The sequence below is a fragment of the Fusarium subglutinans genome (assembly GCF_013396075.1).
Source record: "Fusarium subglutinans strain NRRL 66333 chromosome Unknown NRRL66333_c0000182, whole genome shotgun sequence".
In the NCBI taxonomy this organism is placed as follows: Eukaryota; Fungi; Ascomycota; class Sordariomycetes; order Hypocreales; family Nectriaceae; genus Fusarium; species Fusarium subglutinans.
The window spans coordinates 76,797-101,362 of record NW_023502245.1 but is presented as its reverse complement, the minus strand read 5'-3'; the positions used below and the strand labels follow the sequence as shown (position 1 = coordinate 101,362).

At 49.2% G+C, this 24,566-nt stretch overlaps 8 protein-coding genes across 8 annotated transcripts; 5 read left to right on the top strand and 3 right to left on the bottom strand.

Moving 5' to 3' along the window:
• Positions 1–699: 699 nt before the first annotated feature.
• On the bottom strand, positions 700–2,397 carry FSUBG_10472 (glucuronoxylanase xynC; the record flags this gene model as incomplete). Its single annotated transcript, XM_036675053.1, has 1 exon — positions 700–2,397. The coding sequence occupies one exon, from the start codon at positions 2,395–2,397 to the stop codon at positions 700–702; it is 1,698 nt and encodes a 565-aa protein (XP_036534084.1).
• A 2,263-nt stretch (positions 2,398–4,660) lies between these two features.
• On the top strand, positions 4,661–5,245 carry FSUBG_10471 (uncharacterized protein; the record flags this gene model as incomplete). Its single annotated transcript, XM_036675052.1, has 1 exon — positions 4,661–5,245. The coding sequence occupies one exon, from the start codon at positions 4,661–4,663 to the stop codon at positions 5,243–5,245; it is 585 nt and encodes a 194-aa protein (XP_036534083.1).
• Positions 5,246–6,110: 865 nt separating this feature from the next.
• FSUBG_10470 (uncharacterized protein) lies at positions 6,111–7,713 on the top strand (the record flags this gene model as incomplete). Its single annotated transcript, XM_036675051.1, has 5 exons — positions 6,111–6,217; positions 6,304–6,440; positions 6,505–6,530; positions 6,583–7,442; positions 7,497–7,713. The coding sequence occupies 5 exons, from the start codon at positions 6,111–6,113 to the stop codon at positions 7,711–7,713; spliced, it is 1,347 nt and encodes a 448-aa protein (XP_036534082.1).
• Positions 7,714–8,150: 437 nt separating this feature from the next.
• FSUBG_10469 (uncharacterized protein) lies at positions 8,151–9,185 on the top strand (the record flags this gene model as incomplete). Its single annotated transcript, XM_036675049.1, has 2 exons — positions 8,151–8,789; positions 8,844–9,185. 2 exons carry the CDS (start codon positions 8,151–8,153, stop codon positions 9,183–9,185), a joined length of 981 nt encoding a protein of 326 aa, XP_036534081.1.
• A 966-nt stretch (positions 9,186–10,151) lies between these two features.
• Positions 10,152–11,482, bottom strand: FSUBG_10468 (uncharacterized protein; the record flags this gene model as incomplete). Its single annotated transcript, XM_036675048.1, has 3 exons — positions 10,152–10,509; positions 10,560–10,593; positions 10,750–11,482. The coding sequence occupies 3 exons, from the start codon at positions 11,480–11,482 to the stop codon at positions 10,152–10,154; spliced, it is 1,125 nt and encodes a 374-aa protein (XP_036534080.1).
• Positions 11,483–11,704: 222 nt separating this feature from the next.
• On the top strand, positions 11,705–13,016 carry FSUBG_10467 (uncharacterized protein; the record flags this gene model as incomplete). Its single annotated transcript, XM_036675047.1, has 2 exons — positions 11,705–12,600; positions 12,653–13,016. The coding sequence occupies 2 exons, from the start codon at positions 11,705–11,707 to the stop codon at positions 13,014–13,016; spliced, it is 1,260 nt and encodes a 419-aa protein (XP_036534079.1).
• Positions 13,017–13,705: 689 nt separating this feature from the next.
• Positions 13,706–18,967, bottom strand: FSUBG_10466 (glucan 1 3-beta-glucosidase; the record flags this gene model as incomplete). Its single annotated transcript, XM_036675046.1, has 10 exons — positions 13,706–15,216; positions 15,269–16,363; positions 16,422–17,175; positions 17,229–17,385; positions 17,448–17,515; positions 17,569–17,746; positions 17,796–17,821; positions 17,874–17,939; positions 17,988–18,166; positions 18,238–18,967. 10 exons carry the CDS (start codon positions 18,965–18,967, stop codon positions 13,706–13,708), a joined length of 4,764 nt encoding a protein of 1,587 aa, XP_036534078.1.
• A 915-nt stretch (positions 18,968–19,882) lies between these two features.
• Positions 19,883–24,208, top strand: FSUBG_10465 (class V chitinase; the record flags this gene model as incomplete). The annotated part of the gene is made up of 6 exons (XM_036675045.1): positions 19,883–20,156; positions 20,206–20,326; positions 20,376–23,191; positions 23,249–23,553; positions 23,618–23,719; positions 23,786–24,208. 6 exons carry the CDS (start codon positions 19,883–19,885, stop codon positions 24,206–24,208), a joined length of 4,041 nt encoding a protein of 1,346 aa, XP_036534077.1.
• Positions 24,209–24,566: the final 358 nt, after the last annotated feature.

Here is a 24,566-nt window from a genome sequence, read left to right as displayed (position 1 = left end):
ATTAGGAAAGAAGGTTAGAAAGAAGGTTTAGGGCAGTTAGAAGGTAGTAGTGGAGTTAAGTTTATAAGTTAGTTATAAAGTTAGAAAATACACTTTAGGTTTAATACAATGAACTGTTATGATACACAGACCCATGTTAACACCTTCCCTGGAATAGTTTTGACCAAAGCCCGGTCTGTCCGTTCTATAGTTGTCTGAACACTTTTGAGGCCGCTTTTAATGCCGCTTCTCAGACAAGAGACAAGTTTTAGGTAGGTACCTCGAATGATGGCAAGAGGCTAATGATTATCTACTCCTTCGTTTATATATAGAGCTTATTGCTCATCGTAGACATGTCGAATAATGGCCTCATGTGTCTGCAGAGCTGAGATTTGGCACTAAATGTCAGAATTACTCATAGTGTCGACGATTCACTTGCTCAACAGAGGCTTCAATCATAGTCAACGTTGTTGTAGACTGGTGATTGATATGTATAAGCTATCAAGCCGTGCTATAGATCAGACATTAATAGCTAGCTACTTGTCTTGACCCGCCAGCAAAAGACACATATTTCCAGGCGCATCCCAGGCGCAGACTATAAATACAATAAAAATAAATAAAGAAAGAAATCCTACTACTTAAGGAATGGGTTGAATGTCTTCCAACACTGCAAGCTATCAATGCCTGTGCTGAAAAGCACCGCATTCTTTGCTACAATGATTAATTGGCACAGTGACCACGACGGTGGTTGCCATGGCCGCATCGACGATGGGTGGCACTATGCGCCTTGTGCGATCGGTTGGAGCTCTTCTTCGAACCCTTCTTCGTAGTACTCTTCTCGGTTCCCTTCTTGGCAACACTCGTCGTGGAGCCCTTGGATGGTACAGGGGGAACAGGGTATTTTGCCGCACTGGCTGTCTCAACGACAGAGGTAGCCTGAGCGGGAGTTGGAGTTTTGACAATCGAGAGTGTTGTTGAAGAAGGCTTTGAGATGTGCTTGACACTGGTTGACGTGGGAACAGATTGCATAGAAACAGCAGTTGAAACCGGTTTCGAGCTCTTTGCTGTTGTGAGCTTCACAGTCACAACGCCGTGCACCGGGACCGTGACCTTGACACTACCGCCAGACAGAGTCACCTTAGTATCGACCATCTGTGCCTCAGCATCCGAAGTGAAAGCCTGAGCTGTTGAGAAAGTACTGCCTGAAACACCCAGGTCCACAGTCTGAGCAGTAGTGCCAGAGTTGGTCAGCACCATGACAACACTACCATCAACGTTCTCAAAGGCACCAACAATCGTATTCTGAACAACACCTGAAGTCGAAAGTCTATGGGCGCCAGGGCGGATGTGGCGTGACCAGTGAGCAATAGCCCAGAGGATCGAAGATACCGTAAACTTGGTGCCGTCCGTGTCGACGACGTGAGAGAGAGACCCCTTGTTGTTCGTCTCAACGCCCTCCCAGTAGATATACGCCGAAAGATCAGCATTGACTATGCCTTGTGCGATCTTGACTGCCCACGTGAAGCCTTCGTTAGAACCACCGTTGACGTACCACGCTGTGGCAAACGCCTGGTCATTGGCAGCTCCCTCAGACATCCAAGTTGGCAAGGTAGTGTTCATAGGCTGGTCGGGGCTGCTGGAATATTCATGCGATGTGATGACAGATAGATACTTCTCCACGTCAAGCTCAGCAAGCTTCGCGGTGTAGTCCATCTGTGACCTCCAACCGATATTGTCGCAGCACGTCATCTTGATATCGCCAAGGCCCTTGGATTGCAGAGCGCTGTGTAGGAGGGGAATGACATCTGCAGCCTGCTCGGCAGTTGAGAGCATAAAGTCCGAGCCGTCACCCTCATTGAGGAAACCAACATGCGACACTAGGATGCCGGCCGCCTTGTAATAGGAGAGGTACGCGGCTATCATCTCAACGTAGCGTTGTCTCCAATCTCCAGATGAGCATGACACACCAGGTGTACCGCAGAGACGACCCATACTCGTAGCTGACTTCATGTATACAGGCGCAGACCAAGCATTGGCGTAGATAGTATCTACGCCATAGCTCATAGCCTGTTTGCTGAACCATACCTGCCCATCATCGTCGCCGTCGAAATGGAAAACAGGCTGCTTCTCGGGGTTATCGGTATTGGTACTTGTGATGGAGTTTGATGCATCGCAGCCGATCTTGTTCCGGATGATGGACAGGCCTGCACCGGTTGTAGTGTTGAAGAGAAGATCCAGGCCCTCTTTCTGTGGTCCGGGGCCGAGGTTCTGGAATTGCTTGGCGTGGCCGTAGGCTTCGGAAACGCCAAAGCCATCAATGACTTGAAGTTTCTTGTTGGTGTTGACAGTAACGGATGTATCGCCGAGCGCCAGGCTGGCTTGAAATGCAAGAGCAGGAAGAACGAGTGAGTAGAGCATGTTGCCTGGTAAAGAATGTATGATAGAGTGAGAAGTGAAATGAATGTACAAAAGAAGCAATAATGAGCGGACAACGAAAGAATGAAGAGTAAGAGAGTGCTTCAGCGACAGTTCGGCTCCATCAAGTCAGGATGATATACTTTTTTTATTGAAGTCAGGCTTCTGACATGAAAGTAGTTAGCCCTCTCGTCAAGTGGGTAGGTCATGCTTCCCAGTTCACTAACAATTCCTTGTCACCCCAGTACCAGACAGGGGTGACGGGAAGCCGGCACAACAAAACACAGCGCATGTTGGTAGTTTTGAGGCTCTTGTTAAATTCGAGGGGCTCAGAATAACGCGTTCTAAAGAACTGCCGCTGCCGTCTGCTCCGATAAGAATGGCCAGACGTCAATTAAAAAATGGATGCTGGAATATTTCATAGCGAGGTGTTCAGGAGCAACAGGAACAGAGTTACGTTTCAAGAGACAGCACACTAATTGTGTGATCTTCCCAAATCTTCTATGAGAACCATCAAATAAGTATTAAGATCTGCTGATAATGCTGCGCATATCTACTGTTACCTTACCGAAATCCCAAAAATGTCCCACTGGGCATAGATGGATGTTTCCTCATCTGAATCAGTCATCGCTTACAGAGACAGCAAAGCTTATTTCGCCGCTAACATTACGAGGGCCGTTTCAGGTTCGCCAAACGCTACTTTACCAAACGGCGCTAAAGTGTTTGACAGGCCGATAAGGCGGCTTGGGTTCGGATAACCGGCAGTAGCTGAGACGCCAGGAGGTCCACCAATCATCTTCATGGAGCTTGTCATTGGGAGATCAAATTCTCTGCTTGCCGTTCAGTTGGAAGGGGGCAGAGTCGAGACTGGTGTGTCCACCTGGAATGCTATTGAGCTACAGATGGATATTCTGGCACTTGTGATAATATTGTTTTGTCAGGTTCTGTTCGTTAAGAGATCTGGTCCGAGGGGACCGGTTGTTTCGTTCAGCAGCTATACTAGCTCTGTTATCGTGGATGCAGCACGTCGCTTTTTCCTTCAAGGGAATGTCTAAGTGGCCCATGTTGTATTGAAGTTGAATTAACAGGTCTCTTTTCATCAACAGCATGTTGTACGGAGCGCGTATTTAGTCTAGCTTCTGATTATTCAGAATCTCAGAGTGTTATACAGGTGATGAATTTGCAGGAAAGTCTTGTGGGGAGAAACGAGAGGATCAGTGCGTATTTTATTTCGTTAGAACACTAACAGAGATTCATAAGATCTAAAACTCGTGTTTAATAAACCATAGAAAAGAAAAAGATCCCCCTAGATATAACACAGGTTATTACTTAATACTGAAGGGCTAAAAGTATCTACAGGGATGACTGCGGCCTATAAGGTTAAGCATTAGGCTGCGAACACGGATAAAGGGCTAACAGCATAAACCGCAAGGCACCTTGATACGGATCCATCAATGCACCGTTGCCCTTATCTAACTTAAGAGTCAATTCGTCGTCGTTAATGGCAATAATCCGGCCATCCACATCAGGAGCCCGAAACTCATTTGCTGTTGCTTGATTTGCAAGTTAACTACTGGCTGCGATTTAAAAGCCTGTCCGGAGTATGCCGTAACATTTCAAATTAACAGGACAGTGCTATCTTCGGAGGGAAGGTCTTCTGCCGAATAAGGCGGCGGGGTTGCGAACAAATTGTCCAACTACCTTGAGTACATTTGGAATTGACCTTCGAGCAGCAGGTGCACGAGGTGCGAGACCCAGGGACGCCGTTGAAGGGACGGCAGTACTCGAGCCGCCATGGCAATAGACAGGAAAGCCCCGCCAAGAGGGGGGTAGCTATGAGTCTTACCTCCCCCTCGCTTTCAAACTTCCCGTCTGGCTGACTCTGTCCTAGGCTATCGTCCTGAGGAGGTCCCCGACGACTCTGACGCCACGCCTGCCACCGCCGTGGTGGTGGTGGAGGCCGTCAATCACATACATAGTTAACCTTTCTTCTTCTCCCTCTCAATTCCCAACCTCAACAAAAGCGGCAGCTCTTGGAGCACGCAACAGCTGCTGATATGCCACGTCATTGCTACGAAAAAGGGGTAATCTGCTTCCTGAATTTGATACCAAAGAGCCTTTCAAACTCAACCCCGATCTCAGCGAAAAGGCCAAAAGCCAAATTGATAGCTTCATCAACGGCCCTAAAAAGGAAGACCCAGCTATCAGTAAACACTACCTAGTGGGAAAGTATAGGACCAAATTTGGAGAGGTTTAGGCCTATGGGATGACTGCGGCCTATAAGCATAAGGCAGCTGATACTACCAATATCAACTCTCCAAAAGCAGCAGTTGCTTGGGATGCGCAGCAGCTTCTTATATATCACGTCATTGCCACCAAAGAGCGTGGTAATGTGTTTCCCGAATTGAAGCCCTACCCTGCCGATGACCAGATCCGGCAGTTTATTACCGGCCCTGGCAATGAAGACCCCGGTATTAGCAAACATTACTTGGTCGGCAAGTATGGCACCAATCTTAGAGAGATTTGGGCGGCCCTAGCGACTGTTACTGCTTATAAGCACAAGCCAGCTACCAATATCCCCCCTGCTACAAGCAGCCAGAGCACCTCACCAAGCAAAAGACCCAGGCGAAGTGGGCCAGCCCCGAAATACTACTCTTCCGACTCTGACGAACCTGGCATGAGCCGCCAAGACGGCAATATCAGCGACTATATGGAGCAGGTATCAGCTAAAGATCTCCCCCCGGAAGATAGCGTGGTGCTACTTATTACGCGGGTCTTGAACCTTATAAGCTATCGTACACAACCATTTGGATCGCTCGTTTGGATCGCTCGTGTTAAGAAATACGGATGAACTTATGATCGCGGGTTCAAGAGAAACACTAAGTCTTTGCTGAGTTTATGATAAATCTTGTCTAAAATGCTAAAGTCTTTGCTAACTTTAGGGGAGTTTAGGATAAAGGCAGGGTGGATTGGAGGATAAGAGCTGGAACTAGCAGCATCAACACGACTAGCATAAGCAACCCGAGCTCGTCTCCACACAAGAGACCCAGACGAAGCATCGCACCAGCCAGGTATAACTATGACTTCAGCAAGCCAAGAAACTAGAAAAGCTAGAGAAGGTAGCCATACTAGCGAGGGCTATATGGAGCCAGTAGCAGCAAAGGGTCCCCCGCCTGAGGATAGTGTTGTCCTTCTCATCATGCGGGTCCTCAACCTTATAAGCTACTGTACTCAGCCATTCGGGTCTCAGTCGGTAGTCGACTTCCGAACTGAACGAATGTCCATGAGCCTTCGTGTTCCGGGTAGATGGCGCGAAAGAATGGAGTGATGGAACCAGAGCTTACGGAGGCGCTACTGGAGGCCAAGAAGTGCCTTTCAGTCCAAAAGAATTGCCCAGTGATGTCAGATGACTGGCGCGGCCAGATGTCTCGGATGAAGGGATCGTCTAAACTTAGGAACGGGTGTTGGCCTAAATTCATCAAAGGCGCCCTAAGCTTAGGGTAGTTTACCTAAGTCTCTTCGTCTCTTAGGGTTAACGTTTTGCGTTTCTTGTGGCCTACAAACGGTTTCGGGATGAAAGCCATTGGCTTTTCCCGGAAAAGTGGAGCGTGAATCGAAGTGAATTGGGTCCACTGTCAATCTGCAGGGTAGCCACTGGCATCAGAACACAGTGAACAGGGCCGCTTTGATCAGGCCAAGCGCTTGCAAAAAGAGCGATGTTCGACCTCATCTCTTCCCCGCACAAGAGGCCCAGACGAAGCATAGCACCAGCCAAATATACCTCTTCTGACTCTGGATACCCTGTCTCAAGCCGCGTATCTGGGTAAGTTAGCGAGGGGTATGCGGGATAAGTGGCACACTGTTGACAGCAAAAGATAATTTGTTTAACAAGCAACAACCTTCACCTAGTCACAAGTTGCGTGTTCAACCAACAAACCCGATTTCACGAGGCGGCGATAAGACAGATCTCCTTGTTTCCGTCTGTATCCCAAAGCCAGGCCAAAAGGAAAGGCGAAACTTTAACCCTAACGGACGAAGAGAGCTACGTAAATTCTCCTAAACTTAGGGCGTCCTTTGAAGAATTTAGGCTAATACCTCTACTAACTTTAGGCGATTTCCTCATCAAAGGCCAGCATGTCAGCTAGATACTTCGAAACCATCACATCTGCGAGTGCTTTTGACACCCAGCTTAAGGCCGAGCTGAAGAATTCCGACGAATCCCTCTCCATCAATGACCTCCAAGCCTCTGGCAGCAACTGGGGCCGCCGCCAGCTGTTAGCCTGTCGGGTTATCGTCACGCCGACCGCACACAATGTGCTCCCCGCATACGCGGAATACACGCAATGTGATGAACGCTCCAAACTCCAAGAAATACAGGAAATCAAGGACTTTCTTGACGGACCTGATCCAGCCTTGATGCACCACAGCACTCACTTCCTGATTTCCGAGTATGGCTTTTCTCTTGGTGAGACGTGGGCTGCGTTGGCATCCGTCAAGCGTTATCCTCGTCCTCGTGTAATTTCCAGCAATCAAGGAACGCCAGAGGTAAAAAGAGTTCGGCGAAATACAGCCCTTGAAGGATACATCAGCTCGGCCGGTTTCCAGATTTCATCCAGCGATCCTGAAGAGCGCAATAGTCCGTCAGCTGGCAGCGACGGATCTGGCGGTCCTAGTTACACCGAACCAGAACCGAGCCCAGGGCTTCCCGCCGAAAACAGCACCGTTCATCTCATCGCACGGGTGTTCAACCACTTGCTATACTACACGCAACCTCCAAAGTCGTCGCCTGTGGTTGACTTCCGTCATAACCCTCAGCGCATGAACTCTGAGATGCGAGGATTGAAGAAACAATTTGTTGCCATTGACGACGGCGGATTGAGCCTGAAGCTCGACGAGGGTCCGGTTGCGGTTGCACTGCTCGAGGCCAAAAGACGTCTGGTTGTTGATAATGGTAGGCCTAAAATCTCGGATGAATGTCTGGCGCAGATGACTTGCGAGGCTATTCTGGCCAGAGACAGACCTAACCTAGAACGACTGAAAGGCGAAAGGTATGTTATTTATTCCGTGAGTGATGCTAAGAATATTATCACTAACTGCAGTAGAACGATTATCATAAATGCCACAAGCCACTACGTGTGCTTTTTGGAATTTCATCTGACAAAGACGTACATCGATGATTTGAACCTCGGACAGATTCCATCTGAGCCACTTAAGGTTGTGGCAACCCACTGGTTTGATCTAAGCGATACCAAGGGAAGAAGGGGCGTGTTGGACAACATCCGCGGCTTGGTAGGAATGGCCCTGGATCATCAGCTGTGATTCTCCTACTATTTGCCCACCTTTCAACTCTCCATGCTGGAGTATAAGCTTAACTTGATAGGCTGCAGTTAGTTCTAGAGTATCATTAAATAGTAACTCATCTCATACGCAAGAAGCCATGAGTTTCCGCTTACTCTTTGTGTCAAAAGTGCAATTTCTCTCCATACACACATGATATGGGTAGCCGGAACAGTGCACTAGTAGCACTGCGCCAGTGGGCCAGTCCAGATAAGATAAGCGAGGCCCAGTGGACCAACCAAACTGCTGGAAGAGTCAACCAATCCGGATAGCGGGCAGAGGTAAATCCGTCCCCACCCCCGCCAAATCATTTCATGGCGCGTCATTCAGTTCAATTCGGTCGCGTGTGCCAAACCAAATTATCCTCGCAACAACATTTCATTCATTTCATTTCGCTTCCCTTACGATGCGCGCGCGCGATGGAGGAACCGACACCGATAACAAAGTCTCTGCATAGACTTTGCGTCGAGAACGGGCGCTTCCAAGTCCACCCTCTTTTCTGGACTTCCAAGCATCTACAAGTCCTCCACTGCCACTTCAATCACGTCGACTCTGCCTTGCCCTCCTTCGCCCTCCCACCATCGCCACCGCTCTCGCCCAGCAGCGACACCGATCCCGATCCCTACCTCGCACGACTTGTTCCAATGCTGATAGATGGCCCATTTCTAAGAACCAAGTTCGCCGCTTTCAACAGATTAATGCGTGCTCATGGCATCATCAACGCCAGCACTCGACCCTATTTTGTTTACAACAAACTCAAGCTCCATGTACCAGAATGCGAGGTTTTCACGTTAAACGACGCATATAAACTCGAGGTGCGGCCGGTCGTTGGAAACTTTCACTACGATGAACTCGTAAGGATGCGAAAGCGAGCGCTCAAGCCCCCACGCCATCCCGTGCCTGGCTCCTCCAACCTTCCCGGCAAGAGACTCTACGAGCGTCAATTGCGAGAGTTAACTCCCGCCCTATGGTTTGAGGACCCGTACTTGGTCTGCGTCATGATCTCCCTGGCTCAAATCCAATGGAAGATCCGGAAAGGGACGGGAAATGCTTATTTCGTACGCCAGACCTTCTTCCCTCGTTCCTCATTTCGCTGACACTTACTGCCCCAGGTCCGATTACTTGTTACCAGCACCTCTGATACCACCCACGCACACGTCTTTCAAGCCGACATCCCCCCGAAACTCCTCCGCGCGCTTGACAACCCGACTGAAGACATGGACAATCTCGTCTGGCCAGCGATCCGACACATTCAGGTCCCATTCGAACCGCATGCGAGCTTCTCGGAGCGAGTCGCGGGACAATTGCTCGCTGGTCTCAAGACACAAGCGCCGGAGGAGACAACCCTGGGACAGAAGCGCAAACGTGATGAGACGGAAACCGAGGAGATAAAGAGCGTCAAGGCCTGGGATGGTGCTGTCCAGGTTGCGGTTGCGCCACTGGCTAATGGCTGATGGATTGTCGCATCCAGCGCAATTGACCTCAGTATCCTTACCCAGCTGTCTGGGCACCTCTCCAACAGCCAGTGCACCCGTCGGTGTTACTTGTGAACCATAACAAAGCCCGACTAACATAGAGCCGGGCATTACGAACGCACCAGAGCGACGAAACATATGAGTAGTAGAGTAGCAGTAAGTCCATCACCAGAGAGATCACATACGTACCCAAACTCATCGATCTGCAGACACGATTAATGCATCCGTTTATATCAGCACTCAGTCTGCATTGCGACACATCCTCATCCGCACCAAGAGTTCTGCCGTCTCTTGCAATGCGCGGCATTATGGGCTTTTAATAAAGGCCGGAAACGGAGCGACACTGGTTATGGTGGCACGTTTGATAGGGACTAGTAATCTACATGCATATCATGCTATGCCCAAATTGACATGAGATGATCACAATCGGACTGAGTTAATGTTTCGTGAAGTAAAGCAGTGGTGATTTATGCTCCATCCAGTGAAAGACGTGCCCGACTACACCATCAGTTTCACCTCGTCGTTCCTAAAATTGTTTTGCGAAAAGACACTGTCTGAAGCCAGCACCAGAAGGTTTTAGTCATTGAAAACAAGCACCATCTTCGTGGCCTGTCTTGTCCTTCACTATTCCATCCTACCGTAATAGCACTGCCCAGGCAGAGGATTTAGCTGCGTCCCCAATCTCGACGTGTTAGTGCATCAGCTGCAAGCCGCCAGCAGAACATGGTTCATGTCTGCAAAAGTCACTCCTCTGTATTGGTCCCGACAAGAATGCTTTTGCATAAAACATGAGGTCTAGTTCTCTTTATACATAGTGCAGATTCTTTACATGTAATGCAAAGACCCAATTGCATCGTCTCGATTCCAGCTGGAGTATATTACAGTAAGCCTATATTTATCGCAGGCCGTCAGGTCCTACTCTCGTCGATAGGTTCAGACCATGGATCATATATATGGCTCGTGATCCCAATTCTCCATCTCCTTTGAATAGCAGATCCATAGCTTATCCTGGTGCATTTGTGCCTTAAGCCACATATCTCGCAAGCTTACGCCCTCCCACCGCGCAGCATAGAACCAAGCGTTCAGGGAGTAGACAGCTACCTTGACTCGGCCTTGGTACTTTTCGCCACTACTGCAGACAGTCTCTTCAGTAGAGTTATCCCAGTCTGCATCGTATGCCCAAACCCAATATGGATCAAGCTCCTTGTTTTGAGACTGAGGAATAAATTCAAAGGGGATTACAATGAATGTGTTTTTGAGAATACCTGCTGATGAGAGGGACTGTCTGTATTCTCGGAAGTGTCTGCTAGACTGTCAGCATATCCGGAATATCAATGAGGTGGTGTAACTTACCGTCGGAAGCCATCATCCTCATCCAAGTCCCCCTCTAAAGTTACGGGAGCCCACACCTCAGTTTGGAGGGCCACCAGGTCATTTCGTTTTCCCTGGCAATGGATACAGAAGTAGGTTGCTTCTCTCGCGTCCCTAGGTAAGGATGGCTGCGGGGTGTGATTGACCATATCCATCAGTGAACTCCACCTACTATCGTATGGCTGTTTGACCTCCTTGGCTTTGTAGTAGACAAATCCCCAGGGCTGCTGAGCGCGAAGAATGGCTTGTATCCAAGCTGGTGGCGCATGGGACGCTCGCTTCCAGACGGCACGAACCGTTTTCCCAAAGTCCTCAAGGGGCTGTGCTTTTTCTTCATCAGAAAGTCGATCAAGTTCTGAGAGCATCCATTTCGCATTCCTCCGTGCTAGCTTGATCACGTCACGGCGTACATTCTCTCTTGCTCGTGCCGCAGGGGCTCGAAGCTCCTCCTCTCGAAGACGGCTCTCATAAATGTCTTGTAGCGAACAACTATTAACCCCATCGATATAGTACAAGTCGCAGTAGACTAGCTTCCACGCATCGATTGGTATATCGATATAATACTCGCGGTCATAGTCCGCGATTGTTTCGAACAAACCCTCTCCGTCATGCTGTACGCCCAAAATACGCTTTATCATTTTAGTCTCATCAGGCGTAAAAGAAGTTCTGCCAAGCAGCGCGTTTTGCAAGAGTACATTGCCATGGAACTCGGAGGGGTTGCTCAGTGCCATCTCAACAAGGTCTCTGCCCGCTAACTTCTCTTGTAGCCTCTGGGCCAGCTTTTCGCGATGAACAATACAGGCAACCCTGAGTCGCTCAGATCGAGGAAGATGCAGTAGACGTTCATGGCGCTCAACAGGACCAAGACCGAGCAGGCTTCTATACAGCTCTAAGTTAGGATCCATAGAGATGGTAGACGGTGGTTGTGTTTCTTTGGGTGTGATAAGGTAGGAGAAGGTGAGGGGATCAATGACAGACTTTTTGTTCAGTTGAGCTTGCCCCACTACGTGGATCCGAGGCTAAGTTTACCCAGTCCTGGGGCTAAACTAAGAGAAGAGAAAAATGCATCGTGAAACCGCTCATAATTCTCATCAACTTGTCGTTCACGCCTCAACTCGGCCGCGATAATGGACCTAAACCTCAACCTTTATAGGAGTATATTACATCTTGGGCCCAAGCACCGACGCCAACGTATGCAACATCTTCCGAGAGGGGAGTTGATCAGAGTCAAGACTCTAGTCGAAAGGGAGCAATGGACCCAAAAGCTTGAGGAAGCGGTCGCAGGCCGGGATCTTATTGATCTGGCTCTTGCAGACCCTGTGGAGATCAAGGAAAACCCACCTCTTCAGAAGGTTCTGCTTGGCCGGGCTTGCTATCCCGACGATGAGAACAATATGGTGAAGCGAATTACAAATGGTCTGAGGAAGAATGGCGAGTCTTTGATCAACAGTGTTGCAAACTTTGATGGTCCTACTTATCCGCCTATAACGAAGGACGCTTGGATCTTGGTCTATTGCGACTTGTTCTACCTTGATGGCAACAATAAGACGTTGTATGAAGTGTACGCATCACGGCTTCAAGAAGAAGAGCTGCACACCCGGAGTGAGCAGGCCAGAGAGGTCGCCCGACACGATATGATGAAACTGGCTCGCAGGAATGCCAAATGGATGATTCCTGTGCTCGAGGAGTTCTCTGACGAGATATTATCTCAGTCTGAATACGAATTCAGTGACACCTTGCACGAAATTTGGAAGCAGGTATCCCACCCGCCACCAGCTTGGATTCAGCACATCCTGGATACCCGACAACCATGGGGTTTCACCTATTACAAAACCAAAGAAGTCGAAGAGAAGTATGGTGATATATGGGGGGACACGTGGATCAGGATTGTTGATATGCCGTATCAATCTTGGTCGAATATCCATTGCCAAGGGAAGGTAGATGAGTTGATGGCGCTGAAGAGGGAAGATTGGGCTACTCCGCCTCAGTATGAAGGGCTCAGCGAAGAAGATGCCTTTCGCAAGTACGTAGGGCAAAACACTTTAAACGGTATATCGTACTAATCTATTTTACAGACACTTCCGCGAGCACAGGGAATATCTCTCGTCCCCTGGGATCTTACGGAACACATTCATCGTCATTCAAATCGAGCAAATTCCCAAAGGTCCCGATGATGAAGACGTGGATCCCTGTTGGGTCTGGGCATATGATGTGGATTGGGAGAGCGCTTCAGAAGACACAATATGCAACGGCGAGAAATACCAAGGCCGTGTCAAAGTACCTATCTATGCACTCGAAGGGTGGTTTTATGCTGCCCGTTGGGAAGAAGGGGGCGTAAGTCTTCGAGATATGTGGCTCAAGGCGCAGAAACATGAGGACAAGTTGTGGATTTGCGATTCAAAAGTAATGGAGGAGTGGGATCATGAACCATATGTATGATATGATGACGGGACATATTTGGCATGATTGAAAGCAAGAGATTGTTGTCAACAGTTGATCACGCTACGGGAATGAGCTAAGATAAGTGAGCGATGCAAACATTAGCCGCCAACTATATCGATCCTATTATGCAATACTTCTCTAACCTCCAGAACCTGACGAATGTGGGTGGATATTACCTAAGGGCGGTTTTCGGTGTCTTGAGTGTTGCTTCACATTCATGGTGAATTCAATGAAGTCACGGGTCATTTGAAGGTCCATGAAATGTTCAGCCATCTATTTCTGGTGCCAATGCAAGTTTGAGGTCACAAAAGCCAGCCGAGGGGTGCATTTCCTTACAGATCCGGTCCTCGCCAACTCCATTGCCATGGCCACCTACCTTGGACGAGCTGTCGTTGGCCAAGACCTCTTCCTTCGAGGCCAAATTCCAACTGCAACGGCCAGCTCGATTTCTCTATCGTATCGTCGAGGTTGTAGGCCTTAGAGGTCGAGTATTCTCTCTGCTGTATCAATAAGATGATGGCAGGGCTCATTGCATCTCCACAGTGTCGAGAGTTACATCAATGTTTAGCACTCAGAGCCCTTTTCTATCATATTTGTAAGAGCGAGGCCTCCTTCAAGATATATCAAATACATAAGAGGGAAAGCCCCAGAAGCCAATTGGTAAGAAAAAGGAAGGGCTAATGTTCCTAGCTAGCGACAACATTCTTGTTCTTGGTTGTAAAGACCTCGGCCACTCCCTTTCCACCACAGATATCTCCCTGTTGACCACTACATGCTACATTGCATTCCTCTATACTGGTCGTCTTTGCTCCTGGTGTCATTTCCCTACCGCAAGTGCAGAGCTTCCCCTCCCAAAGAGCAAAGAAGTCAGATTTCTTGGTCACGGTGCACAGACTTGCGCACGCATCTACAGACATCTCATCGGGAGACTCTATAGTGTCGCCACCTGTAGTACCACGTATGGCTTGCTTGCTCCAAGAGTAGCAGCCAAGACTAGCGTATTGAACACGTAACATATCTTGATCGCTAAACACTTCGATAGCGTCTTTACCACCGCAGACGTTTGTAGTGTTACCGTTACAGTGCACGTTACACTTGGAATTGTCAATGATCTGGCTATCCATACGAAGCTGATTGTCGCAAAAACAAGATTCGCCGTTTTGGATTCCCCAAACAGTCCAGCCCTGTTGTAAACAGTAGGACTGACAAGCTACGATGGACATGGGCTTGACGTGCTGTGCATCGGCTAGAGTCAAAACAGAGCGATTGGTAGTGTCTGCCTCGCGGGCAAAGCAACCGAAGCGTGTATAAGTAGGAACAGGCTTAAGCTGTTGTGTCAAGACTTCTTTAGTTGGGCCGACACAGTAGGTTCGTCCTGGAACAAGATCCGTGGTGCAGCTGCCTTCCGAAACGGAAGGATTGGCCTGTATGAAGAGAGGAAGACTAATGTGATACTGGACCAGCACTCGGGCGCAGTCATCACCCTTCTGAACTGTATACCATCGTCCACAGTCTTGAGTCGTATTGGTAGCGAGAGTAGCACCACTGGGAGGAGGAACAGCCTTGTCAGCGTACTCAGAGTATGCCGGGTCCGAATTAGTGGTGTTGACGTCGTGATCATACTCCCCGCCGGGCGGTGTAATGCAGATCACTCTACCGAGAGTAATAGTGGCGGACTGGAGATTCCCGCAAAGTTCATGGACCCAAGGATTCAGGGGGCGGATGTCGTCCGGCTGGAGGCCTGTGAAGTAGGCCGCTGACATACATGTGTCGTCCTCCTGCAGCTTGTACGTCTTACACTGGAGCGGCATGCAGATGGACACTCCCTCGATCATGTTGGTGCAGTTGCGGATATCTGGGTTACCGATGAAGATGGCAGCGGAAGAGACGCTGTACTTGAGAGCTAGGGAGTCACAGGTGTCGCCTGCTTTGGTTGTGTATGTGACGTCTGAAAGACAAAAGGCTGGCTCAGAGGGTTCTGAGGGAAAAGGAGAATCTTTGGGGGTAGTGGGAACGTTGGACAGGGAGCATCGCTTGACAGCTTTCTTGAGAGCATCCTCATAGAAAAGGTCTCTGTTGTAGTAGGAGAAGGGGCTGGCTTGCATCATCTTGAGGCGGCCGACATAGCAGTCGGAACATAGTTCGTTGGTCGGCATCTTATCGATGGACTCAGAGAGGGTGAAGTTGTAGATGATATCTGCAGCATGTTAGGATAGGAGCAGATCAAACGAGGTACTCGAAATACTAACCGTTGCAGTACTTTCCAGTCTTCTTGTCTGTCTGACATGTCTCGTTGATACCCTGTGAGATAAAGGATCCCAAGACACCTGCAGCGGCACCGTCATGCCATGTAGCATTACCGCAGTAGGTATCAACAGCTGATCGCCAGTCCGATATGGATCGTGCACAGCCCTCGTCGCAAACAGACTCGACATCAACATCCCTAGGGAGAACTCCATGGTATGAAGGTATCGTCCATTCGTCTGTATAGTTATCGCATCGTACAAGGGCAGTAAGGGCGTTCTGGCAGGCCTCGGGGAACCTGTCAATGTCAATCGTGTTTTCGGAATGAATCCTGTAGCCCTCGAAGTTGCGCTGTCCGGTGATGTTCTTCGAACCACCAAGCCAAGCCAGGATCGAAGAAGCAAACCCGTTTCTGTTTGGCTTGCCCAGCGTAGGAACTCCGTTGAGAGGACTGACCATTTCGATACTGCCGAGTGTGACGAGATTTTGGACCCAGACATCATAGCTCTGCTCCGTGTAGAAGATCTTGTCCTGGCAGTCATGCCTCCCGGAGTTAAGACATGTCTGATCGTACCGGTTGAAGAAGGAGTAGAGGCCAGCGCTCAGAACGTGGACTGCTGACGAGTCGATGATGCGTAAAGCCCAGGCCATAGCACAAGACTTGGAGGTCTTGGTACAGTTGTAGAACTCTGGGTCGTTGGAGAACGCGCCAGGTTTGAAAGGTGCTGGTGCTTCTGGAAAAGACTGAAAGTAGGGAGTTTCGGTCTGAATAAGCCCCATAACAACATTCCGGGCACCAGATAGCTGATATTGGTACATTACGCAGTGTTCAACGGATGTACCCCAGAGCCATGTTGGACCCTTGCTCTCGATTAGCATACCTCGACCAACGTAGACGTCAACTTGGGTCTGGTCGGCAGTGTCGAAGTCATGATCTGCAGTCCACATCCAAACGTTCTCGAAGTAACCGGAAGAGTCAGGGGTCAGGTGAAGCATAAGGGAGGCGGCAACACAGTTCGGGTTGACCTTGCCAGACAGCTTAGGGCAGTTTTTCACAGTGAGGTCTGTGCCCGCAGCACCTCCAACTCTGAAGTGGGTATCTAGAGAGAAATATTAGCGGTGCTGATCAAGAACTTGATGGTGAGAAAAGAAACGTACCCCATAGACCAGCAGAGCCTTGGCCAGACTCGTGTACATTCCATTCCATCATGATGACACCTGCCGTAGCTCCCTTGACAGTCATCATCATGTTTTGGATCTCGACAACACCAACTTGGCCTGGCAGGCCGACACGAACAGCCACGCGAGGCTTAAGGGGGTCTGTGAACTTGGACCCAGTCGCCATGATCTGAGGCCAAGCCTGCCCAATAACCCGCGACCCAACCGGAATTTCAACAGTGTCTGTGATGATGTATACACCAAATGGAACATATACAATTGCAGACATGTTGGCGGCAGCCGAAAAGAGGTGTTTTAGAACAGCCGTGTCATCTGTCTTGCCATCGCCCTTGGCACCGTAGGCCTTCGCATCGAGGATCTGACTGAAGCCTAGGTCGTCATACTTTGGACGGCGTCGAGTGAAGAACTGCTTTCGTCCACCAGTGACAAGGGACTCGTTTCTCACTGGACTGTCGAGATTGGCGCCATTGTGGAAGGCAGTCGTACCGTTGGCACTGGTGACTCTACCAAAGCCCCAAGTATCAACATTAACGGTTCCTTTACCGCCACGAAGAAGAACCTGGCTCTTGGAAGTGTCTTGGACGATGGTGTCGACATTGTAGAAGCCCGAATTACTGAGTAGTAAGGCGGTGGAGTTGTCAGACATGACAGAGGTTGACACTCCGACGGTGACGTAGTGAAAGCGCAGGTCGGTCAGGTGAAGGGAGCCGATTCCCTGGCCGGTACTCATAGGCTAGGGACTGTTAGTTACTATCTATGTGCGAAGTTACAGTTGAGAGAGCTTACCCCTCCTGCGCCGCCGACAATGGTGAGACCGGTCTTGCAGTTGTCAACAACAATGTTCTGCATGGTCCATCCCCAATCCCAGTGGATCTGAATCGCCGTCTCGGCCTCTTCGAAGTAGAGGCCACTGGCTGTGAACTGTTGATTGCCCATGTACGCTCTGGTAATCGAAAGGTCAGTAAAACGAGATCACGGTCGTGCACATTCGTCTCATCAGCTCACCCGAACTTTCCTCCTACAAAGTATAGGTCAGAAAGGAAGCCACCACTCCCGTTCTCCATGTAGATACCCTGAAGTCCTCGTCAGCGACTTACAATTACTGAAGCTTCATTGGACCACTTACCTGCTGCGTTGTCTTGGGGTCATCCTTGAATTTTGTCATATAGAAATGGATATTCTCAAGAGAAGTACCCTGCGCAACCTGCCAGTGAATCCCGCAGACTTGCGCGTTGGAAGGAGTTGGGCGGACATCGATGATGAAGTTGCGGACACTCCGAAGAAAATTGTTCTGATTCAGGTACCTAAGGATACATATTAGCTTGTAACTTACTCGCATATAGGGCAGATTACCATTCGGAGGTCTCTCCGGTATAAACCTGGGTATCGTGTTAGACTGTATTAATTGACAAATGCGCCTCTTGTACTTACGTTGGAAGTGATAACACCAAGACCGACAAAGCTTGGTGCCGCGATGATGGTTGGAAGGTCAAGTGGCTATACCTGTCAATAGCCGACAAAAGATGAACAAAGGACGAGACTCACATTGCCAATCATTTCTGTGTTGTAGTACTGAATGATGGAAGAACTGACTTTGTATATACCTGGAGGGAAATAAACAGTTGCTGGGTAGATTGTGCTTCCTGTACATTTGCCTCCACCACATCGGCCACCACTGGAGATGGCCTTGTTGATTGCATCCGTATCGTCAGCAATTCCGTCTCCTATGTTGCGGTTAGCAAGATACAGACAGTCCCAAGGCTCAATCTAGGTTCAGGTCACTTGCCTTTGGCACCAAAGTCTTTGACATCGCGCCAGACTTGGTATCCAGAGGGAGCAAACGGGCTTGAACCTCTCTGAGATATAGTAGCCATCCACCAGTCTGAACTAGCTCTCTTTTGCAGGTTCTTGTCCTTATCAACTACATGCTCAGGGATATCAGTTTCATTTTCACTGTATCGAAATGCCGATGGCGGTTCATGAACAGGCTTGATCAAGCCTGAGTCGTACTGAAGCATGGGAGGCATCATATTGGTGTCATTGTTCTTGTACAAGAAGGTGTCCTTCAAATGTTGGATATCAGCTGCGTAACCGCCATCGAGGTCGTTAGAAGATGGCTTCCAGTTCTCTGAAAGAAGGCGGGCGGCCTTGATAAGTTCCTCTGGAACAGAATAGCGAAGATCTTTGGAGGTTCCATTTCCTGAATCTCGGCCATTGAGTGACTTTGAAGTGCCGTTGCGATAATCAAGCGGTGGAGGTGCCTTCTCAGTCTTCCTAATCTCTGTAGAGTTGAGCACTTCCAGGCGGTTCGGACGAGGGTTGGCAATGATAGCGCGATTGGCATGGGCCATGGCAGCTTGGCCAGCGGCTAGGAGCTTACGTGCAGCATCAAGGCTCGAAGCGTCGTGAGACGAGCTGTTGGAGGCGCGCTTATGGTGATGAGAATGTAAATGAGAGTGATGATGGCCAACAGCAAGGACCGAAAAGGGCATGTAAAGTAGCAATAAAAAGAATCTTAACCACATCGTGAGATGGCGTTGAACAATGAATGACAGGTTTGGGTTACACTCTCATGTAAAGAAGGGCCTTGAGGGGTGAATGAGGACCAAGATCAGAGCAGGTAACCTTCAACTATCTCTAGAGTGCGAATGACATAGAGACGGCGCTTGGGCTAAATGCCGCCCGGAAGTTTCCCCTTACGACAAATCCGAGTAGGTCACCGAGCGATTGTTGCAAAAGGTCCAAGTGGACGATTCAGTTGCCGAATTATCACCTCGGAAGGATCCCGTTCTCCAAAATTACGCCTTGACCCTCGGCTCCCGCCGGATTTATGCCTAATATTTTGGCTTTGCAGGGTTTCTACGAGAGATTATATGGAGAAGGGTGGATCAAGACGTGCATCAGAAGTGGATGAGCTGAAAGATTTTTGGCCCTGGACCCTGAGAATCCAAACCCAATTAGGCTGCCAAGACTGAATAACATACAGAACCAACACAGTTTACCATCAAAAGAGAAGGTTGTCCTATTGTAACATCTGACAGCCTGCTGCTTTGAAATTAAGGGTCCATAAACGGCCCGGGTCTTGGCAAAGAAAAACCTTTCTTACCGCTAGATCAACCGCGTTCTGCCTGATTCAAGTTAGAATACGAGTCAGACATGAAGCTGTAAATGAAGTGAGAGGTGAAGCGAAGCCAGTGATCTGACAAAAAGTGGCTCCATGTGGACGGAATCACGTAGAAGGAAATCTCCGGACGAGCAGCAATTCCGAGGACCCGAACCGCATGTGAACAAGGAAGCTTCTGTCTTCTGGACTTCAGATCGCTCAATAGATTGCATGCCCAGATCGAACTATTGGCTTTTCAATTTACAAACTACGCTCATTGTTGGTACAATCTATGTTCATCTGTTACCCGACCAGACTGGTCAATATTCTGGCAATCATGAAGTTAACGAAACGTCCTCACCGGCTTTTAATGCTGTTGTTTTTCACCGGTCTACTGTTCTCAGTGGCTGTATCTGCGGCAGAATGCAGCAAGACGAAACTCTGCGCAACTGGTTGTTGTAGTAGTGCAGGCTACTGCGGTACTACAACCGACCATTGCGGCAAGGGCTGTCTGAGCACTTGCGACTTCAAGCTAGAGTGCGACAAGAGCAACCCGTGCAAAGGAAATGCATGCTGTTCCAAGTATGGTCATTGTGGACTAGGCCCAGACTGTAAGTGCAAATTTCGTGATGGCTCTATTGTATTGTTGACCTGTGACAGTTTGTGGAAAGGATTGCGTTGCTGGCTGTGATGCCAAGGGTGAGTGTGATCCGGGCGACTTTGGCTCAAAGTTCGCCAACCATACCAAGTGTCCACTCAACGTCTGCTGTTCGAAGCATGGGTAAGTTGATACAGACAGTTTGCAGTTGCTTCGAAGCTAACATCACTAGTTACTGCGGTACTACCAAGGATTTCTGCGGAAAAAAGACCGTCAATCGTCCATCCTGCTCTGCAAGGGGCCCCATGCGAAGAGTAGTCGGATATATCGAAGGATGGGCTTCTACACGATCCTGCGACAGCTTCAGGCCCTCCAACATCCCCGACGGCGTCTACACTCACATCAACTTTGCCTTTGCCAGCATCGACCCAAAGACCTTCCAGATCGTACCAGCATCCAGCAAAGATCCAGCTTTATACCGCGAATTGACGCGCAAGAAGAAGATCGACCCCAAGTTGAAGGTCTTTATTGCCATTGGCGGTTGGGCCTTCAATGACCCAGGCCCGACCGTTACAACCTTCTCTGACATTGCTCGTTCTGATGCAAACCAGAGAACCTTTATCAAGTCGCTCATCTCGTTCATGGCTACCTATGGCTTTGATGGTGTCGATATTGATTGGGAATACCCGGCTGCCGATGATCGCGAGGGACGAGAGGAAGACTTTGTTAATCTTCCCAAGTTCCTGAGCAACATCAAGAGCGCCCTCAAGCAGAGCGGAGAGCGTAACGGTCTCAGCATCGCAATCCCTGCTTCCTACTGGTATCTTCAGCACTTTGACCTTGAGAAGATTTCCAAGTATGTCGACCACTTCAACGTCATGTCGTATGACTTCCATGGTGCTTGGGATACTCCCAAGTCATGGCTTGGCAACCATCTGAACTCTCATACCAACCTGACTGAGATCAAGGAGGCTTTTGATCTGCTCTGGCGTAACGATGTCGATCCCGATCAAGTCAACATGGGACTGGCATTCTATGCACGCACCTTTACTGCGTCCAGCAGTGGCTGCATGTCCCCGGGTTGTCTCTTTGATGCGGGAGGTCCTGCAGAGCCCTGTACTGACGCTGTCGGCGTCATGTCCAACCCTGAGATCATGCGTAAGCTGGGGGGCAAGATTGGATCAGGCGATCTGGACAAGGCTGCCGCTATCAAGACTCTCAAGTTTGGCACTACATGGCTGACTTACGATGATGTTGACACCTGGAAGCTCAAGCTAGACTTTGCTCGCAGTCAGTGTCTTGGGGGAGCCATGGTCTGGGCCATCAGCCAAGACACTTCTGACGGCAAGTTCTCGAAGCAACTGCAGGAGGCAACAGGATACAAGTCCAAGGGCGTCACCACATTCAACAGCACCAAGTCTTTTGGAGGTGGTGTCTTTATTGAGACCACAGAGAGCGAAGCCAATGCCGATGTTAGCGACGAACAATGCCGATGGACAAACTGCGGAGAAACATGTCCAAGCACATGGTCAACAGTCCCAAGGCAGGATCCCTACCGAACCAGCTCCAAGGAGATCATGCTGGACGCAACCGGCTGCAATGGTAATGGGATACGGACATTCTGCTGTCCAGAAGGTAAACAGCCCTTTTGTCAGTGGCTTTTCCACAACAATGGAGCCTGCAAACCTGGATGTCCGTACGATGATATGGTCGAGGTGGCGTCACTTAAACTCACATGCGATAGCGGCAAAGCCCAAGTCGCCTGCTGTAGAGGCGACACGAAGGCTCTGGATGTCTATCGTCAGTACAAATGGTATGGCAAGGAGTCTGAGTGCGCTACCGATCTTGGCGAAAAGGAGTGCGGATGGAGCAGCAAGTTCAATTCACCACTTGTTTCGAGCTGGAGCGGTAGTGGGGCCCAAGTCTGCTATGACAGCAAGGGCAAGGAGCGAGAAAGGCCACTCTGCGAAGACGCCAGAGACGAGACCAAGCCTCACTTCGCCAACTGCATATGGTCGGATGACTACTTCGTGGGTCGCACAGATACTGTCTCGACGGGTACATGCAACAGCAACTGTCCCAAAGGCATGGTCAAGGTGGCTCTCCAGTCCAAGAACAACAGGTGCGGCAAGGGCACTTCGGCCTATTGTTGCGACGTCACTGCGACTTACGACTTGACTGATGTCGGCGATGACGAGCTTGAATCGGCGCTCAAGGAATGGGCCAAGGATCCGAAATGTCCGAATCTGAGCCTCCTTACCAAGAGCGTGCTCTCGTCACGATCTCTGGATAACATGGCATTGAATTCAGGCGAGAGATTTTCCGACCTGGCTGAGCGAGATGCCCCTCATACGATGCCTGATGCAGTTGTGGTCGCATTGGTCTTCCAGAGAATAATGACAGCTCCCGAAGGCTCCCGAAGCGTCAGGGATCTCCAGAGCCTGGTAGACAGGTATATCACGCCAGTAGTTCCTCACATTACCGGTGCCTACCTTGTTGGAATACTATGGGACCTCAGGGATAAGCTCGAGACGACGCTGATGACAGCCTGGGCCTTTATTTGTAATATTGGCGCTGAGGAGGAGGAGGCCAAAAAGAATAATGGGCAACACATCGGGAGGTTGAATAGTGAGCTCGTCTGCCACATACCGTCTCTCGATACGTACGATCCAGGGTCGCTGGAAGACCCTCGCGACCAGTCTGATGATGATTTTATCTCAGATTTCTTCGGTCCGTCTGGTCCTCTTAGTCCTCTCGGAAACTTAGGATTCCCTTTTAATGAAATGGGATGGTCATCTGAATGGAATGAGGATGATAGCCTTGAGAAGAGGGGAATTGGCAAGGCACGTCGCTTCAAGCCTCAGTGTCCTGATAAGAGCACTTGGACAATGAAATCAGAGACGTACATCAACGGAGACAAGGGAGAGGCGTTGGCCAAGAAAACCGGCGACGACAAGATGTTTTATGTTAAGGACAATCGAGGTGGAGACTGTATTTCTGCAACCGTCGAGGACGACGGCAAACCAAACGATGGAAAGAAATGGGTCTGTGAGTAACAAGCCTTCTCCACGACAGAACTGACTTGATTTGACTGACTTCCTACAGCTGAGCATATTCTAGAGCTTCAAACCGTTCCAATGTTTATCGAGTACTCGATGGGTGTCCACAACAAACTCATGAACAAACCAGGCCCTTCTAACCTTGGCATCGAGGTACCAGACAACCCTACCAGCTCTGCCAACATGCCACCTTGTTCCATGTGGAAGACTGCTTTTATGGACGGCTTTCCTGCTTGGGATGCTCAACATAAAGAAACACCACGGGAGACCTTGTTCACGATTCTTGGCTCAACTACCAACGCCAAACATATGGTCAACACCGAGTCCAAGCTCAACGGCCTCAAGGCAAAGGTGAGCGACTTGATTTGCCGCGCTATTACGTTTTTCTGTCTGTATCTAACTTGTATCTCGCCAGATTTGGGATTTCAATGAACCCATATCGGACGGAAATTGGAGGAAAAGGTATGCCGGCATCACCAGACTAGCTTCCACACACGCCTTTGAACAGCTTCAAGTGGTAAGTCGCCATTTCCCAGTGAACAATGAGGAAGTCAGTTATATCTCACGTTAACACACCTACCAGATCGAGCAAGTATTTGGCTACCTCTTGAAACCAGGAGTGAACGAGAAGCTTGTCGATACATATGACGATGTGAAACTCTTCCTGAAGGAGTTTGAGGTGCTGTACAGAAAGGAGTATCCCAAAACTCCGGTTTTGGGTCTCGACAAGCTATGGACTACATTCATGAGGGATTTAACCACCAAGATGAAGGCTTGGACTAAAAAGTGGCTAATATATCGTGCTCAACAAATGGCCGATGCGTGGGCGGCTGAGGCCAGCCGCAGGTTAGCGATGATTGCCGGTGCCAATGGGAATCCGGTGGCAGCTGCTGGGATTCTGAACTACGCACAAGAAGCACTGACGATCCTGGACAAAGCCACAGAGCATGTGAACAAACACGGGGTTGCGATTGATAAATTTAGGCCCAACGATGTCTTCAAATGATCTGGGCATAGTTTAGATTATTAGAGTAGCTGTACATAAAGTAGTCTTGTAATTAGGTACCTACGCAGGTAAAGGGGGGGTCTAGGTCATGGTATCTGGAGTATATTGATAAGAAATTTGACCTTCCTAAGACATCTTATCTAAATATAGTAAAACTGTAATATAGAACTTTAAAGAGAAATAGATTCTAAACCTTTTAATTTATTATAGGATTTTTTATTTTAAGTAAAAATACCTTCCTTTGAAGTAGAAAACTATTCTGCCAGAAGGCACAGCTAAACCAGACCCTAACCCGGGTGGGTAGTTATGTCTGTCCCTCCAGGTACTGCGAGTAGCATGCCTGAAGTAGCCGGCCTTG